General features: G+C 46.0%; 1 protein-coding gene across 1 annotated transcript in view; it reads left to right on the plus strand.

The window, feature by feature from the left end:
* Positions 1 to 2,632: 2,632 nt before the first annotated feature.
* The window catches only part of ACE2 (angiotensin converting enzyme 2), a 29,595-nt gene continuing 12,788 nt past the window's right edge, over positions 2,633 to 19,439 (plus strand). Inside the window, exons 1-10 of the mRNA XM_005491775.3 lie at positions 2,633 to 2,750; positions 6,737 to 7,049; positions 10,445 to 10,603; positions 12,503 to 12,596; positions 13,182 to 13,325; positions 14,658 to 14,770; positions 15,265 to 15,373; positions 16,114 to 16,211; positions 17,727 to 17,896; positions 18,948 to 19,174. Coding sequence (XP_005491832.3) covers positions 6,861 to 7,049; positions 10,445 to 10,603; positions 12,503 to 12,596; positions 13,182 to 13,325; positions 14,658 to 14,770; positions 15,265 to 15,373; positions 16,114 to 16,211; positions 17,727 to 17,896; positions 18,948 to 19,174 — 1,303 coding nt within the window. The 5' untranslated portion in view covers positions 2,633 to 2,750; positions 6,737 to 6,860. The remainder of the gene's footprint in view (positions 2,751 to 6,736; positions 7,050 to 10,444; positions 10,604 to 12,502; positions 12,597 to 13,181; positions 13,326 to 14,657; positions 14,771 to 15,264; positions 15,374 to 16,113; positions 16,212 to 17,726; positions 17,897 to 18,947; positions 19,175 to 19,439) is intronic.

A 19,439-nucleotide genomic window follows, 5' to 3' on the forward strand; every position in this document is an offset into this window, starting at 1 on the left:
CAGTGATGTGTGGGTCATTCTTGCCAGCACAAACACATCAGTACGTTCAGTTTCGTAAATACATTAAGCACTGTGGATGCACTTCACATGGAAGCCTTGTGTTTTAACTGGATGTTTTGTGTCTGCATTGATGTTTGCATCAGTCCAGAGTAATTCTGCCCTTATAGTCCAGATCCAGCTTTGTTCTGAGTAAAGTAAGCAGGTTCAGTAGGAACTGAATTTGATCTAAGATGAAAAAGTAAAATTTGATTTTGTTAGTCTGTCCTCTTCCTTCCTACCATATTTCCCTTTCCCTTAGAGGTGGCAATTTGAAGCTGTCAAAGCATCTTGCTAGCTACAGCAATGACTAAATGGAAAGCATTTAATTTTGGAAAAACTGCAAGAGGTTCTTGCATTATTTCTCCATCATCTTTGCTTTTCTCCTATAATTTGAATTATACTTACTACAAATGACAGTATGTAGCTTTTATCAGTTGTGGACCAACAGGAATTTTAGACTTTGGACTAACATTCTTGATGATATTGTATCTAAACAACTTTGCAGGTGCTGATGTGTGAGCACATGCTCACTGTAAAATGAACTGGGACCACTTGCTTAGTAAAACTGAAGTGAGAAACACACGTTACCTGGATGCAAAGCTGTGGGCAATGTGTAAGGGATGTAGAGTATTGTGCACCTGAGTGGCTGCCTCTCCTCTGCCTTTATAGTGTATGGGTTTGATTTTTACTGTAGCCTTCAAAGTAACACTTTATGATATCCTGATTTATCCTGCCAGTTTGTACACTCGTCTTCCTAAAAATCATTCAGCTTCTAAGCTTTCTCCTAAACTTTGCAAACCTACTTTGGTTTCCTGATGCTTCAGGAAACTGACAGCATCTTTACACAGCTCCTGATGTCCTCAGATCTGAGGCTATGCACAGGGCACTGTCCTTTGGTAATGCTGAGCACTCTGACTTGGGAAACAGCCATCAGCCTGTGGCAACCTGGGAGTGCAATGGAGCTGAGTGAGGGTGACAGCTTTTTTAGGTCCAAAAAAGAAAAGCAGAGAGCAAATGGGACAGGAGGTTATGGAGAGGTATGCATTAGTTGTCCAAGGCGTTGGTCCCAGGCTCGGAGCAGTGGGGTGCAAAGCCCCCTGTGCCCCAGGAGGTCACTGGGGGGTGGCTGGCAGTCAAACCAGGTGGGTGCTCTGCAGGTAGCAGCCTCCCCTGGCTTCCTGCCCTCACAGACAGAGCTCCTGAGTGTGGTGCAGCAGGTGAGGAGTCTCTGGCTGCCTTTACCTCCATTGCTGCTGGGCAACAGGGAATTAATCCAGCCAGCCACTCATCTGCCCTTCCTCGTTCCTGCAGAGGACGAGCCAGCTAAGCCCAAACTGCTGATGCTCGAGCTGAGGTTTGGTGCTGGGATGTGCCCTTGATGGCATGGATGGAGCTGGACAGGCAGTGTGTGCCTGCAGAGGGGGAGAGGTGTCCCCATCCCTGTCACACAGCTCCGGTCCCCTGAGACAGTGGACACGGGGATCTCATGAAAGCCTCCTCTTGCAGACAGGGATGTGTCCCTGTGTGGGGACACATCCCTGTGTGGGCAAAGCCACTGTGGCATGGGCTGAAGCTCGCAGCTGGAGAACAGGGAGTCGGGGAGTTGGGGAGCCAGGGAGTCAGGAAGCAGGGAGCAGGGGAGTCAGGGAACAAGGGAGTCAGGGAGCCAGGGAACCAGGGAGCAGGGAGCTGGGGAGTCAGGGAGCTGGGGAGTCAGGGAGTCAGGGAATTAGAGAGTCAGAGAGCAGGGAGCAGGGAGCCTGGGAACAAGGGAGCCAGGAAGCAGGGAGCCAGGGAGTCAGGGAGCCAGGGAACCAGGGAACCAGGGAGCCTGGGAACAAGGGAGCCCGGGAGTCAGGGAGACAGGGAGTCAGGAAGCCAGCATCCCAGTGCCAGCACTTTCATCTGAGAGAAGGCGGATGGCAGGCATGCAGAAGGGTTAGTCATGTGGGAAGAAGGCTGCCCAGGGGATTAAAAGGACAATTTGCCCAGCCCCCCGTTCAAAGCCTCCCCCCACGAGGAGGAGGAGAGGACGGGGGATTGGTGCCCAGGTGCAGCTGGGGCAGCACGGCTCCTCGCCAGGCGCTGCTGCAGGGACATGTGCGGAGGGGCTGAAGCCACCCCTGGGCCGTTCACTGCCTCCCCAAAGCCACTTTACAGGAGTCCTCGGAGCAAGGATCTGCCAGGTGTTCCACTGAAGCGAGCTGCTCTTTGGCAGAGGAGCTGCACAGAGGGGCAGCCACAGCCTTGTGCAGGCAGTGAGGGGGCCCTGCCACGGCAGCTCGGTCTCCCTGGGGATGCTCCAGGACAGGCAATCCCTGTGCAGCCACAGCCTTTCAGAGCCCTTCTGCACAAAGTGGCCGCTGAGTAATGCTTCTGTGCATCTTTTATGCACTAGGCAGAACGACAAAGTGTAACAGAGAGCTTAAACAGTGCTCGTGTGTGGAAAAATTGCCCTGATAATGGCATTTAAAGCCATTTTAAGGGTGTGTGGTGCCCAATACACAACACAAGGGTTTTTATTGAGGCATGTCCTAACTGCAATTCTCTGTTATTGCAGTCCTAGTTTCATAGCACAGCTCAGCCAACAACATGAGTGGTGAGGCAGAAAACTGCTCTAACAGAGCCAGAGCACAGATGAACATCGGTGGGCAGCTCTCTCAGCAGATGTCAGCCTGCTCGAACCCTGGGGACAGGACTGGGAGCACCAGGTAGGAGCTGGGAGCCACAGCTCTGCTGCAGACGGGAGGGCCGGAGGGGAGAATGGCACTGGGAGGAGAAGGAGCCTGTGCCAGCATGCCAGGCTACAGCAGCCTTTGTGCTGTGGCAGTGGCAAACTCACTCAGCCCTTTGCTCCTGCCAAGCAGGCTGGCTGCCATCACACAGAGCAGGATTCCACTGAGACACGGTTTAAACCTCCAGCTGCTCCTCTCTCACCCAAACCCATGGCTGCTGCCCTTGAAGGTTTGAATTTCCTGAAAAGGCTCCAGGTACTTCCCTTCCTCAGCTGTTTACTGTGTCCTTTTTGCTGTGCTACAGCTGTCTTCCTGCTCTCAGCAGCCTTCCACAACAGCATGAAGGTCCACCACAAGAAATGCTCCTCATCCAAGTGTGGATGTCCATCCCCATCTCTGGCTATATAAATCACTCCCAGCTGAGAGACTGGCCACTCTGCAGAAAGCCTGCTGTGCTAGTAAGTGAAATAAACAGGGCCAGGAGACTTCTTCTCCTTTATAATGCCTTTATTAAAAGTGATCAGCTCAGGATTGGGCGGCTCGGCAGGGCTGCAGTCCCCGTCGCGTCTCCCAGGGCGACTCAGAGGAGGAGGATATGCGCAGCTCCGTCCACTAGGGGCAGAGCCGGGGGATCCAGTCCTCGTGGGAGCTTAAGGGCGTGAGGTCCCCGTCAGATGTTGCCCCTTCTCGCTTATCCGGCTTGGTCTCTCCGCCGGGGACGACTCTCATGGTCAAGGCGAGAGGGACTCCGCATCTCTGCAGGCTCAGCACTTGGCTCCTCACATCCGGACATCACTTTAGTCTCTCAACTCTTAGGTGGCTCGTTGTTTTTAGGGTTTTCTTGTTGCATTTTGGAGTCGGGGTCCCAAAAGCATGCTGGTCTTGGAGTCACTTTGCATAACCCCCCCCACCCTCTCAGGTGTCTTCCCTATGCTGGGAAGAGAACACAGCCTTGGGGAAGGGCCATCACCCCACCCCAGCCAGGGCCTTTACTAATACAAAAGGGGTGATAAGCTACAATGACCCGTGATTACAATAACAAAGCACACAGAACCCTGGCAGAGACAGATCTGGCTGCCTTTTTGTAACTTTTTCTCACAAAAAAAAATATTGACCGAATTTTTGTTCATAACAGTAAGGCTGACACAATCGAGTCTCCATCACCCCAGGGGTGGCTGGGCATTGGAACAGGCTCTCCAGGGAAATGATCACAGTACCAACCCTGCCAGAGTTCACAAAGGACTCAGATAGCACTCTCAGGCACATGATGTGAGCCTTGGAGCTGTCCTGTGCAGAGCCAGGAGTTGGACTTTGATGATCCTTGTGAATCCCTTCCAACTCAGGATATTCTAGGATTCATAGATTCTATGAATCTAGTGTCTCCCATATGTCTTCTCAATGGGAGCAAATCCATCCATGAAGGTTTGATGTGCTTGAGGCTCAGTGACTCCTCACTGTTCCAATGCAGTTTTTCAAAATGTAGCTTTGTGCTAATTCATCTCACAGTTTATTTTTTCTCTTGTGCAAAGGCAATGGCAAGAAAGGTGGAGCGTAATTATTTTATTGTTCCTCATATATGATATCAAAGTTTGCATTTAGGTATGCAATAGAAAAGAACTTAGAACTAGGGCTGAGAATTTGCAGCATAACTCAGTGTGACTCTGCCTGCTCCATTTCCAGCTCACTACAGTGTTTGCACACACGTTTAAATGCAGGTGCAGAGGCAAAACCTATACAGCCCTGCCCTGGGGTATCCCCCAGAATTACTCCTGCTATCTGGGGGCTCCTGGGTCGTGCATGTATCCCTTGGGGCTCCAGGCTGTGCATGGACAGGTGGCTGCAGCACGTGGGAGTGAGGAGCAGAGGTGACTCCTGCACCATATCAGGGAGGTGACAGCTACCAGAGCTGCCTCTGGACAGGCAGAGCACTGTAAAGGGGGGAAAATTACACTTGCATGTAAAAATGGAGTTTTGAATCAGCCAGCCCTGTTTCAGGACCCTAAAAATACCCAGTTCACTGATTGTGCAATTAACTTGCCAGCACAGAAGAGAAAATAGGAGAGTTGAAGTGAAGGGTCAACATAGTTCCTGTTCTCTGCTGAAGAAGAAGAAATCAAGGTAATAATAGGCATAATTCTCTGCTCTGACAGGCAGCAGCTGAAACAACAGCACAAAAACCTTTCATCATTTCACCATGTGACAGTCTCACTGGCAAATTGAGAAGCGATGAGCAAGACAAGAATCACAAAAGGCACATAATTACTTAGAAAACAGGCTTTGTGGTTCTCAGTCAAGAATAGGGGCATTTTAATACCTCTCCTGGGCCTTACTGCATCCCATATCATCTGGATGTGGGAAGAGAAAATCCATCTATTAACAGGTTTTTGGGCATTGCCAAGCACTGCCAAGGGAGTCCTTCAAAGGATTACAATTCCAAATGATCATAAAATTTTGAAAAATGGACTGAAATCACTGTGATGCGCTCCAGCCCAGACAAATTGACAATGCAGTGATTGGTGCCACCCTGGAGCCAGATGTACAGAGACAAAAAGGAATGGCTGAGCAAGTAGCACTACCAGGAAGGTCTCAGCTGGAATATGAATTGATGTTGGCTGATGTCATGAGAAGGAAGGTGTGTATCAGAGGCCCTGTGTGTAAAGTGTCCCAGTGATTGGATTCCTGGTCACTGACACAGTTTCAGTTGTTTGCAGATATGGACATCATCACTAAGGAAGCACAAAACTTGTCAAGTCTGGATGGCACCAATAAGAGCAACATGAAATTCAGGGAACATGACCTCTGGGAAAGGGTTGAGTGAATGTTGTTAACTTTCACCCAAAAAAACCAATTGTTAGGGGATTGCACATGAAGAAGAGAGATCAGTCACCCCTGGCCCACAGGACATGGCTACCACAGGATATTGAAGCTGGCTGTTCCCTCAAGCTCCCTGGTTTCGGGCTGTGCTTGCCAGGTGCTTGTTGCTGGTGTTCCTGCTGAGGCTGTGCTGGGCTCCCAAGGGCTCCTGAGGGCTGCACCTCCTCCCCAGGGTTGGGCAATGAAGGGCCAATTCCTGCTGCTCCCGTGGAGGCAGACTCGTGGTGGTTCCAGAGAACTCTGCTGGGAATGGGAAACGAAGCCTGTGGATGTGGCTTCAGAGTTCCATCTCAAAACAAGCCCTGACAAGACCCAAAACGAAACCATCCAAGTGATCCTGAGCAGAAATAGGCTAATTTAAAAAATACTAAGGCATTGTCTGATCGATAACACTCAACTCAAGCTGCATTTCCAGAGCTAATTCACGCATTGATTTTCCCATTGATTTGCAGTAACTGCTGGGTTCCTAGCTAGATTAGCAAAGGTATTTAAATATTAAGATGGAGTCATTTCAGTAGCCTTAGTCACATTACTACTTAAATCCAGTTGATTTATAGCTCAGATTAGGTCTCTACACAAGATGCTGTGATCCCACAGTCTCTTGCTGCTTTTTGATGGCTCAGTGAACACATTTAAAATGCAGGTTTTATATGCTCCAATTTCTTTGAAAATGAAAATGAGCCCCAAATCACCTGGGCTTTCAAAGCCTTTAAAAACATGTCCCTAAACACCCAACCAGGTACCCTATCTCAGACTCACTGAGGTTTCTTCCTGCCTGGGAGTTAAGGTTCTTGGCTTGGTGTTTCAGTGAAGTTTCTAAATATTTTTACAGCTTATCACCAACCTGTTAAAGGATTGACAGATTCTGAGCTACCAGAGAATCGGGTAGGCTATAGATAAAGTGACCAGCTGTATCATTGACAGCACATTTGGGAAACATTAACCAAAAGTAAAAGCCTTTTATAAGAAGGCCATAAAATGGCAGGAGTAATTATGTTTTTCCAAAGTTAATCATTGACTTTTGTTTATTTGGCTTTTTATAAAAAACTTTTTCCTTTCTCTCCTATAATGAATAAAACCTATAAAAGGTCCAGGAAATTGGATTCAGCCTTTCCTCTTCATGGTGGCCATGCTTGAAGGCTGATGAGGCAGAGGCCAACAGAGAAGCTTGCCTGAGGAAACCTACTTCACTGAGAGGTTCTCATCCTGAACATGAATATGTTGGTTCACTTCTGGCTTCTTTGCAGCCTGAGCACTGTTGTGACCCCTCAGGATGTCACTCAACAAGCCCAAATGTTTTTAGTAGAGTTTAACAGGAGGGCAGAAGATATCAGCTATGAGAATTCCATTGCCTCATGGAACTACAACACCAACATCACTGAGGAGAATGCCAATAAAATGGTGAGTGCTCCATCCTGCATCCTTAGTGTCCTCTTAGGAATCTCACACTTCCTGGTTTGTTTTGGTTCCACCAAGCTTGTCTGAAATTGGAGTTACTTCTCTGGTAGCTGTGCTTCATTTTGGGGAGGGTAGAGGAGCTTGCTTTAGTGTAGCAATGCTCACTTGATGTGCCGGGGCCCCTTCCAGCTCTACAGCCTTGGGTTAGCAGCTGGAGTGCCTGCACTGCAGAGGGATGTCCAGAAGCTGGACTGTACCTAGCCACCCCTTCAGGTCACTCCAGTGAGTGGAGGGAAAAGGCAGGGGAGCACTGCATGTTCATCCTGAGAATCTGTGTTGGATGGAGAGAGATGCTTTCTTCTGCTGAGTGCAACACCACCAGTGCCTCCTGGTGTAGTTTCCCTGTGGGGCTTCCCTTTCCAAGAGCAAAGCATTTCCCTTTCCTCTGGGAGAGGGCATATCCTGAGGGTGAAGATCCTCTCCAAGGGCCTGGAGTAGAAGCTGTCTGTGGTGCAAGGAAACAGGATCTGAACCTTGCACGCACATGAGCTCAGGTCTCCCACTTTCCCTAAGAGCAGACAAGCACTGGGCTTTTTACTGACACAGGCAGTTGTTTCACTTCTCAGTGAGTATGCAAATATTTCCTGGATGCAGGCATTCTGCTAAATGTTTGCTGATGGGTTTATAGGCCCACACCAGTTACTCAGTGCTGGACATTTCCCCCTACCCCCATCACTTTTCTCATGGTCGGGGATGTTGGTGGATTGCCTGGAGGTATTAGACCAGGAAAAATGAAGTGAGATCACAGACTAGCAAATGCCAGCAGTGGAGTTTCTATTACAGTGGTCTTGTGTGTTGGTTTGAAAGCCCATTTCTATCTCAGAACACTTTTATTTATGCTGTTTTCCAACACAGTTCTTGCTTCTCAACACCAGCCTCTGTCTGCCCCAGCCCTGGGGGGGTCTCAAGCAGGAGCTTGTCAAGAGCAGGCTGCCATGGTCTGGCTGGTTACTGGTATTGCCATGCCTCAGCTCAGTATCTTGTAAGCTCAAAGCCTTTCAAAATGAACAAAAGCACCTTGAATTTTGCTTTGTTTTGAAGCATCACAATTTTTAAAGTTAACTCAAGCCTTAGAGAAAACAATTCAGAGCATAAAAATGAAGCTGAACATCCTACATCTATTTTGCCTAATGGCTGGTCTTTCACTTTGTGGTCATATAACTTAATTAAAACATGTTTTAATTATCATATTTCTTAATTAAAGCAAGGAGACTGGTTGCTGGAAGAAATCCTAATGACTAATCATTGTCAATCTGGAATTTTTTCTGAGGCACCAGACACTTAAACTGTAATGCTTCCAAATACATAAAATGAAAACCCTATATAGTATTTTCAGCATTAATGAGATGATAATAAAATACATGAGGAGATACCAGTAATAAAACCAATTATCCAGTGTTCAGAGAGAACTTTTTCTCTCTCTTGATCTCTTCAGCAGCGCTGGCAATAAACCCACTGGTTCCCCTCCTCCCGTTCTGCTGGAGAAGAGTTAATGAATACTGTCCCTTCTGGCTCCTTCACATCCATTTGCCTTCTAAATTGTGTCACAAACTCTACAACTATTCCTCTGACTTACCAACCAATTCCTCTAATTGTGGAAATATCAGACAGCAAGATAACTGCTTTCCCCTAGCTTTTGTGGCCAGCGAGCCCCCTCTTCTGCCCTGCCCCTCCTGAGGCCCCTCTCTGTTCCTGCTCAGGACAGGGAGCTCAGGAACACGCTGGCACAGCAATGCTCTTCTCTGGGTGCTTATCAGGCTCTTTCCCACTGGGCTCTGCAAGCTGCTGAGGAGAGTCAGGAGAGTCCCATGAAGGGGAGAGTTTGGAAAGCTGTCACAGACATCTTTTATGAGAAATCCTTTCCTTAGGATTTTTTCCTCCTGAGAAATTCAGAGGCCTCAGGAACAAAATGTAAACAATGGTTATCTTCTGCTGTGGACAGGTGCATCTGTGATTGGCCCATGTTGGTTATTTCTAATTAATGGGCAATCACAGTCAGCTGGCTCGGACTCTGTCTGAGACGCAAGCCTTTGTTATCATTCTTTCTTTTTCTATTCTTAGCTAGCCTTCAGATGAAATCCTTTCTTCTATTCTTTTAGTATAGTTTTAATGTAATATATATCATAGAATAATAAATCAAGCCTTCTGAAACATGGAGTCAGATCCTCGTCTCTTCCCTCATCCTAAGACCCCTGTGAACACGGTCAGAGAAACCCTCCCAGTGATGGCTGCCCTCCTGCAGCTATGATGGAGGAGATGTGGGGATGGGATTACCATGGGTTTACAGCTGCCAGCACCCCTCTGTGCTGGAGCCTGGAGCAGTGGGTGCTGTGCCCCTGTCACACATGGGGCTGAGAAACTTGGGCACAGCCCTGCAGAGAGTGTTGGTCCTGCTGTGTGTCTGCCAGGGGTGAAGGGTGCCTGAGAGAGCTCCCCAGGCACAATATGGCATTGGAGTTCCCTGGTGCCTCAGCACCAGAGATGGGTGTTACAGGTGCCCTATCCACAACCTGGGAAGCTCTGCTGTAAGCACATTTAAATAAACTCTCGCAAGGACCCAGGTTAATTAGTACTGTTCTTGTTGCCATTTGGAGTTGCTGCTGATGTGTTAAACTTTGTACAAACACATTAGAAAAAGGTGAATAAGACAGTCCCAACTCTGAACTGTGCTCTAATGCTGCTACTTTGTGAACTGAAATTAGGGGGTTTCACATATCATGGTCTGTAATTGCAGAAGTGTTAAAAGCAATCTCATGCAAAATGTTGAGATTTTGCACACCCAATTTGGGCACCAGTTTACACCCTCCTTTGCCCAAGTATAATTTTTTATTTGCCAGCATTTCAGAAGAAATTGATATTTGCCTTAAAAACAGACTCAGTATCACTATCTTGGCAGCTGAGTGTTCCTGCTACTGCAGCAGAAATGGGGACTGACATCTGGGTCACAGATCTCTTTTTGCCCTGGCTTATTTCTTCACAAGTGGGTGAAGAAAAGCACTAAGGGAAGAAAACGTGATTTAGAATAGCAGGAGACACAGCAAAGTGATGCTGGATCAATTATAACAACCAAGGTGTGAGTAGACAGTCATGCTTTTTGCTGTTCCAAAGAAAAGTGGTTATCTGGATGTGTGAATAAAACAAAGCCAAAAAGCTCTCTAGCCATTTCACCAGGTGGTTTAAGTGCTCAGCCCTCAGTCCAGGGCTTTTCACAAATGAAGTTCTCATTGTGTTTTTCACAAATGAAGTTCTTCCCAGAAGTGATGTTTTTGTTCACTGAGTGCATCAGGCCACTCCAGTGCCCTGGAGGGACTAACCGAGGGTTTTGTGACCCCTTGCAGAGCGAGGCGGGTGCCAGGTGGGCCGCGTTTTACGATGAGGCCTCCAGGAATGCCAGCAAATTCCCAGTGGACAGCATCACGGATGAACTCACCAAGCTCCAGATCCAGATTCTCCAGGACAAAGGATCATCTGTGCTCTCCCCAGAAAAGTATAACAGAGTAAGTTGTTGAACCTAGCTCATCACTTTTGGGGGTGAGTTCAGCTGCCTCTCACAACACCCCCGAGCCAGGCCATGGTGCTGTCACCACCCTGCTTGTTGTGGGATGATGCAATGGATGGTATGGGAGTGTACCTGTTCTAGCTGCTCACAGCAGTACAGAACTGGGGGTAGTCTGGCCTAGGAAGCTGTTGCCACTTCTGTCAGCAGTTTTGCCATGGAATAAATTTCAAACACGCCTCAGAGCAGTCCTTGCACTTATAGCTGGATTAGCCATAAAACCAAGAAAGGACATGTGGTAAGTGCTTGGTGAAGTCCAGACCTAGGGCAATGAGCAGAAAGAGATGGGTACAAGGACATTCAATGAGTGAAAAAGGTGGAGATGGAGGAAGTCTTTCTTTCTCTGAACATGGTACCTTATCACACTGGGAAAAAGAAGGAATGTTTCATTGCACTGGGCACCCTGGGATGCCTGAAAATGGGGAGGGCTCCACAGAAACCTGCTGAAGGCCAGCAAGATTTGGCAAGAACCATAATGAGATTTGACATTTGCACTGACAAGCTCACCTGAGAGGCAGATATATGAATAATGACTATATGTGAAATTGGAGTGAGCAGCTATGCAGACTCAAAAGGGATTTATATCCAAACACCTGAGAGGTAAATTACTTTCCTTTGGCTGAAGATCAGATTGAAACATAGCACTGAGTCATGGGTACCTACAGTCCAGGACCCTACAGTCTTAATTACAGAAGAATCCTGAGGTTTTTCTGCTAAGGTCAGTAGTGCTAATCACCATGCAAGGGAAGCAGCAGATTGGCTGGATCTCTTGTCTGATCCAAATCAGATGCATTTCTGAAAAACAGATTGTGTTGGTGGGAATGCTGGCAGTTCATACAAACAAATATTTATTTTGGATCACAACAGTGCGCTAATGGTATTGTTGTCTTTGTTGAGGAGATATGTTCTTCAGTACCCTCCTTGTTTAGACACTTAGAATTTCCTAGATAATGGCCTTTGGGGCTGAAGTAGTGATTCATGTTTGAAAAGTGACTTTTTTATACATCCTGATGGGGTTCCATAGGAATATCCAAGTATTCTTCACTGGCATAAAAATTTGCCTGGGCACTGATTGATTTTAATGCTGACAGAGGTAAAGTTAGAGGTACTCACTAATTACCCCTCCCACTGACAGCTCTTCAGAGTTCTGATTTAAAGCTCTAAGAGAGAACTTGCATGGTCCTGAAGGGACAGATAAAAGTGGTACATGTTATCCTTGAGGCATGAAGATGTGGAAATATTAAAAAATATTTAAAACAAAGCCATGTAGCATAGGTTCTGAGATGCAGCTGAATTATTTCAGGTGCATTTTGCCTTTCAGCTGGCCCAAGGCATGAGCCATGGCTTCTCTGTGGTGGAGTCCAAGCAGATCCATGCCATCAGTGTGATGTGAGCACCCACAGGCGGCAGTCAGCCTGGCAGAACCTGCCAGAGGGGCTTTTTGTGCTGCCACTCAAAGCCACAGCCTCCCTGCAAAGTTTGTGTGGGTTCATGCTTTTGGAAGCACATTGATAAACTTTTTGTTTTTATTGCTGCTGTGTAGCGACAGCTCTCTCATGGAAGTCAGTGCTCACTGAATCCAGAGCTCTGTCTCACTGGATATTATGAACCTGTATGTTATAATCATATATTTGGGAGATTATCTGTCTTTTCCAGCTAGATCTGGTTCAGTAATGCATTTAGGCAAATTCTTTCATTAATCTCTCCTGAGCTCAAACATATGCTTAAATATTAAGCTGGTGGGTGAAGTGTTGATTCTAGCTTTTAAGGAATTAGCATAATTGGCTGTTATTTTGCCCAGAGTGGGTTTCTAACAGGCTGTCTTGCATCTAACTTGCAGCTGGGCACTGTGCTCAATACAATGAGTACCATCTACAGCACTGGGACCGTCTGTAAAATCAACAATCCGTCGGAATGCTTGGTGCTGGAGCCAGGTATGACACGAACCACTGCCCTACCGTGTTCTTTACCCTGAGGATGCAGAAAGAGAAAGCCAAAGGGTGGCCCCTGACTGCAAAAGAACAGGCTGTAATTTCAACAGATACTTCCTGCTATCTAAAGCTTAGTCATAATTTAATTGCACCTTGCAGTTCAGGCACCTCCATTGGACCTTCTGCCCATGAGACATATTGACTCCTGTTTGCAGCAAAAAAAAAAAAATTTGGCAGCCTGCCTGTCACCTGGGGTTTGCCTACATCACAGAAAATCTATTTTTTATTCCCTGCCTTCTGTGATGTTGAACTTAATGTTGCATTGAGGCCAGTCCTGAGAATTCTACCAACTTAAGGGAAGATAATGTGAGACTATGGATGTGCTCCATGCTTCTTAAAGACAAGGGGGAAACCTTAAATTAGGAAAGGATGCACTGAAATAATGGGATCTTTATATACTTTCAGTATATCAAGTACTAAGTGTTTTCTTCTCTGTCCATGTATTTCTTTCACCTTGGTTTGTTTGCCTGTTATGAAAGAAAAATTCTGCTTTTTCAAAGGCTAGCACCTAGTTTTTTGTTCTGACAGGTCTGGATGCTATTATGGCTGACAGCACTGATTATAATGAGAGACTGTGGGCCTGGGAAGGCTGGAGAGCTGATGTTGGCAAAATGATGAGACCATTATATGAAGAGTATGTTGAACTTGAAAATGAGGTTGCAAGGCTTAATGGTAACTCAATTTTTGTTTTCTTTCTGTTTCTTTTTATTTTCCCCTTCTGGCTTCCAGAAACTAGTAAATATACTGCAGTATACCAAATCTTCCCAGGAATTCAAAACACATACATAATTTGCACATAATTTTCTCTTGGTGTGCATGTCTCAAAGTAAGAGGCAATGCAGACAGCTGCCATTGACCAGTTCTTCCCAGCCTGGAACAAGAGGCACCTTTTTGGCCAAGTTGGTGCCCTTCTTGGTTGGCACTTTTCCCAAAGGCCATAATGCATCAGTGCCCCTCATTACATAGCACCCAGAACTGCACCATTTGTGATTTATGGACAAGCACACTCCATCTAAACAGCTTCTGAGTGTTGCTGAGTTTTGGCAACATCTCTTTCCTATGGGCATTGACCTTCTTGCAGCAGCCACGGTACATCTATAAGCATTTTTCCCTAGCTGGAATGATCAGATTTGGTAGGCCTGGGACAGCAGGTGCAGCTGGGTGTTCAAAAAGGATTTTGTACTAAGGGAACTGTGCTTCCAATCTGAGATCTCCATACAAATCATATGGAACTCTTTTCAAGGAACAGTAGCAGCTGCCTTCTGATTTTCTTTTGGTGTCTTCTAAGGTAGCTTCTGAAGTAGCTTCTGTCTCTTGGCCAGACTGCAGCTCTATCATCTGCCTTCCCATCCTCCTTGTTTTGAAAAAACTGTCAGGCTGCAGCTGGATAAGAAAATATGGCCCAAATAGTAAGACAGGGAAAAAAGCCAAACATTAAGAAATGGTCAGTATGGCCTTCCTCTGTAGCACTAAGGAAGAGATTTCAGCTAGGAGCCATTTTTACTCCAGGTTTGATGGAGCTCAGTGGACTGGAAGATGTACTGGAAGTGGGAGCTGAATTTCCCTGCTGGTGTCTGCATCTGTCCTGGTGGTTTAGTTTCTGGGAGAGGGGGCCCATATTCAATGTCCACCAGTTTATTCATTTTGTGAGAACCTGTTAGTGTCCAGCCTGAGCAGAGGCTGCTGTCTCTCATAGCCCAGGAGCTCCAGTCAGGATTCCTGGTTTGCTTTGACCTCCATCTCTGGACTGAATGACCCTAACTAGCAGATAACCATGACATCAATTTCTGAATTTCTTGGAAAACTCCCATACCTGCATGTTCTTGAGGGAGACTTCAGGGAGACTTTTTCCTCTCTGCTAAACACAAACTATCTAGAATTTTTCTGCTTTGCTTTGGGGAAAGGCTGCAGATCTGCATGGGATCTGCAGGGAGATGCATTTCTCCTGCAGACCTAAGCAGTGCCACTTGTGGGGTCCTCATGTGATGCATCCGTGCTTTACAGGTTATTCTGACTACGGAGACTACTGGAGAGCAAATTATGAAGCAACATCTCCAGAAAATTACAAATACAGCCGTGACCAGCTGATTGACGATGTGGAGAAGACATTTGAACAGGTAGAGGCAGGAAGAGCTCTCATCTGGGTTGCAGGGTTGTGTTTTGAAATGGGCTCATGTGCTGATGTTATGAATGAAGATGAAACCTGCTTTAAACTGGCTGATCTCAGTCTTTGTGGGTTTAACCGAAACAGATGTGAGGAGACACACATGACTTTTCTACCTCTGCATCTGTTCAAGGACCAGCTTGGTCCCCAAAGGTTGGGAAAGAGGGAGCTCTGCAGGTCCATGGGATAGATGGCATCCTTGATACTCCAGCTTGAAAGTTCGCAATGCTCCCTCCCTCATACCTGATCAGAACCTTTGTGGCTAGAATCTGGATTCAGTCCCTGAGCCCTGAGGCAGGGGGCAAAGCTAAGCTGCAGGTTTGGGGTGCAGTTACCTGCCAGGAGCTTTTTGTCAGAGAGAGCTTCAAGGCTCTCTGTTTAAGAGTAATGAGCAGAATAGAGCAAAGTGAAAAATAAAATGGTTTCCTTTTCCTCCTCTGCCTCCAGATAAAACCTCTGTATGAGCAGCTGCATGCCTATGTGAGACACAAGCTGGGGCAAGTGTATGGCCCTGAGCACATCAGCTCCACTGGAGGCCTCCCTGCTCACTTGCTGGGTATGTCAATGCATCTGTGGCGTGCAAGCCTGGCTTTATACACAGGACTGTCACCTACAAGGCACATGGGTGGAGAGCAACCTGACTGTTTAATCAAGATATTAACAAAAAGGTTACAGATAAAAGAAGGGTAGAGGAGAAATGGATATATTCCTAGCAGAGATGACACAAGTGCTCAGCAGCAGTGGCAGGAGGGGAGTGCAGGTATTCTCATCCTCACCAAACCTCACGTAGCACAAAACTCTGGCACTTGGCTGGGACATTTCCCTCCCCTCTGCAGTACTTATCTTCCTTAGAAATGAGCGTTTCAGAGAGACTTGTGTTTCCTTTCAGATTTTACTCTAAGATCCCACATTTCATAACTTGGCTTTCATTGGCAGCATTAAGCTGCCATAAGTGTTGTGTACCTGAACATGGCACAATGATCATGTGGGTAAGAAAAGGATGTTCAGTTTTCATACACCTTTAGGAATGTCATCAGTCCTGAAACCATATTATCCAAGAATTGCTGATATTGGGTAATAAAAGGATCCTTGATCTGAGTTTATCCTATGCATGATCTTCCAGAACTGTTCCCCTTCACATCAGGCCCCTGATGTTCCTCCTTCTGGATCAGGCCTGGTTAGATGAATAGGAGTCCCTATTTTTGACACTGCACGATTTATAGACCTGTCTGGCACCTTTGAGCAATACATAATAAATAATTTAAAGTATTTCTTTGTTTCTCTCTTTTTCTGAAGGGGATATGTGGGGTAGATTCTGGACAAATCTGTATGCCTTGACTGTTCCCTATCCAGCCAAACCAAACATTGATGTAACTTCTGCAATGGTTGAAAAGGTAAGACATGCCTTTATGCAGTATGCATTATGTAACAAATCTAGAAGGTATAAAAATTACATACATTCATAAAAATTATGTACCACATATCAGCTGCTCTCTAGAAATCCATGGCTGCCCTCAGGCAGACACACTGCCAACAAAGTGTTTCTTTTTGCATCATTTTTTTTGCTGTTCACTTATAAGCATTTATGCATTTTTCACTGTACTCTTGGCTGTTCTCTGTTTTCCTCCACGCTCTTTGACCCCCTTAATCTTGTCTCCAAGTCTATTTTCCTCAGAGACTCTTATCCATTAAGAGTTATATTTTGTACTTATAAATATTTCAGGACTCCTGGAGTGGGCTGGTATCAAATATGACCTTTGCCAGTCATTACCATAATCAAATAGTTTGTATATCACAGTTTGTTTTATTTTTGTCAGCCTTGTTTATTTGGATACAGCTGGAGAAACTGAAATGCCGCCTGTTATCTTTTGATAACTGCATAGCAGCATAAGGTCTGTGTTTGGGATCTGTAGAGATAACAGCTGTGACACCACCTTTACCAGACCAAGAACATGGGTGAAGATAATTCCCTGTAGTCTTGCCAAAGCCTTACTCCTTTTTTAAACTAAAGGCAGTTTGATAGAACTAGATGAAATTTGATTTCTGAAATGCAATTATTCACCTGAAATCTACTCTCCTCTCGTAGGCAGCATTACATGAAAATGTTATGCTGATAAGAGAAGGAAGAGTTGAATTTGATTCCTCAGCAGTTTGCACAAGTCTGCATTAGTCTCACCTCTGTTTTACACTACTGACCCACTTGTAGTCATAAATTTGTGTCTGTTGAAGTACCACTGCAAGAAGGGAATAATTATTTACAAAACCTTTGAGCAGTGGGAGGGCTCATCCTTGTTGGTGGGTGTGCCCCATTTGGGATTTTCATCCAAATGAGCTGTTTGCCACCCAGGTCTTTGTGAGAGCTCATTTCGGTAAATGCAGAGCTCCTGCTGGGCAGAACAATAAAACTGCTGATTGGCAAAATTGTCCTGAACACAACTATGCACTCCTAATCTGATAAGCAGCTCCCATAGAGACATTTGCCAGGTTTTATGGTTCTGGGTGAAGTCTCTTATGCTCATCTGCTGGGAATGTGGCTCCACTTCCTCAAATGTGTTGTCACCAGGTTGAATGAAGTGACTGAAGGGTCAGATCACAGATCTGATGTACAGGAATGCATTTTTTATCTTACTTTATCTTTTATTGAGAACTTCTCTAGCCTGGGTCAGGTGCTATCTGCTGAACCTCTGGGTGCAGAAACCTATTTTGTTTGCAGGGAAAACACAATTCCAGTTCCCAGCAGAATTCACAGAAGTGCCAAAGGCAGACACTACTGACTTGCTCTCGATAGGCCAGGTGCAGGTGGGAAGCTCCTGGGAAATATTTTAAGTCAGCTGCCCTGCATCAAGCAGAGCATTGGGAAACAGGCTGCATGCAGAAGCAGAGGTTAATGGTGGCATTGTCTCTTTCAGAAATGGAATGCAATTAAAATATTCAAATCTGCTGAGGCCTTCTTTGTTTCCATTGGCCTTCATAGCATGACTGAGGGCTTCTGGAATAACTCCATGCTCACAGAGCCGACCGACGGCAGGAAGGTTGTATGCCATCCTACAGCATGGGACATGGGCAAAAATGATTACAGGTACTGGAATTTCCATGACCCCTTCTTGTACTGCCTCCTAGAACAAACATATCTTCACTACAGGTGCATCATGCTGTGTTAAGTTATAATTTCTCCTTTATTTTTTTTTCTGGCTGAAAAGAGGGGGAAAGAAGACAAGAGAGCAGGGATCCTGTGGAACTGTAAACCTTTCTGTATAACTTTTCCTGTGAAGATCTACTCAAACTTACTCATAGATCTACTCTCAAATTTTAGCTGAGAAGTGACTAATATTTTTATGAATTGGAGAAATAATGGCTGTGTTCTGGGGCTTAAGGGATAAGCAGAAATGCAGGTGGATACCAGTGATATTTATGGACAACTACACATTTTGCAGCAATGGCAGTGGGTCCCTGGGTAGCAAGGGAAAATCTCCTGACGGTCCAATGTCTGTCTTCAGCAGAGTTATCCGGTTTCATGAAAATCCATCAGTCTCTTCCATACTTGGGAAAGAAGTGGGACAGCAAGTTCCCACATAATGAATACTTTTCACAGAAATTCTGACCCCTCTTGCAGCTCCCACAGTTACCCAGGGAAAGAAGCTGGTGCACAGCAGAGCCTTAGTGAAACACATCAGTGTTCCACCTCAGCACTCTGGGGAAGATGGAAAGAAACCCTTTTTGGAAGACATTCCTTTAGTAAACGCTACACAAGGATGAAGTAGCAGGAGTCATCAACACGCAGGGTTTCATACATTACTGTCTTACTAAGACTGGTGGTGGTTACTCACTCCCACACATACAGTGAGTTTATTGCCAGGTTTTAGGGAACAGCTGTTCTCACAAAACAGCAGTTTTCTTTTACTCCCTGGACAATTTCAAGGTGGCTGAAGGTGTTTTGCTGAGCTCCCCATGAAGTATTGCTGTAGCAGGAGGATCTGCACTGCATACCAGGATGTAGCTGCCCGAGTTTTGCAAAGGGCATTTGCCAACTGTGGAGGGGCTTTGCCCCATGGCTGTGGCACACAGGGCTCAGCCAGCCTTTCTCTGGGCCACTCTCTGTCTAAGCACAGACACTTTATTCTGCTGTGCAGGATCAAGATGTGCGCCAAAGTGAGCATGGATGACTTCCTGACAGCGCACCACGAGATGGGGCACATCGAGTACGACATGTCCTACGTGGTGCAGCCCTACCTGCTGAGGAGCGGGGCCAATGAGGGCTTCCACGAAGCTGTGGGGGAAATTATGTCACTCTCTGCAGCCACGCCCCAGCACCTGAAATCCCTTGATCTGCTAGAGCCAACTTACCAAGATGATGAAGGTAAATAAATGCAGTAATATTATGCATTTATGTGAAAGCACTTTCTGGCCTTATTTTGTAGCACAAGATCGTGCCTGCAAACTCAGCAATCAACTGACAGGCTTCTTACTCCTCTAATTTACCAGAAATACTATTTTTTCCCAAATTGCATTGTGAAGCAAGGATCACTGCTTTACAGTGCTGTTATATAATTTAAAAAGAAGTAGCTAGCACTTCACTACCTTCAGTTCTGAACAACTCATCCTTAAATCTTCATAGTTCATTT

This window comes from Zonotrichia albicollis, chromosome 2 (genome assembly GCF_047830755.1).
Source record: "Zonotrichia albicollis isolate bZonAlb1 chromosome 2, bZonAlb1.hap1, whole genome shotgun sequence".
Classification (NCBI taxonomy): domain Eukaryota; kingdom Metazoa; phylum Chordata; class Aves; order Passeriformes; family Passerellidae; genus Zonotrichia; species Zonotrichia albicollis.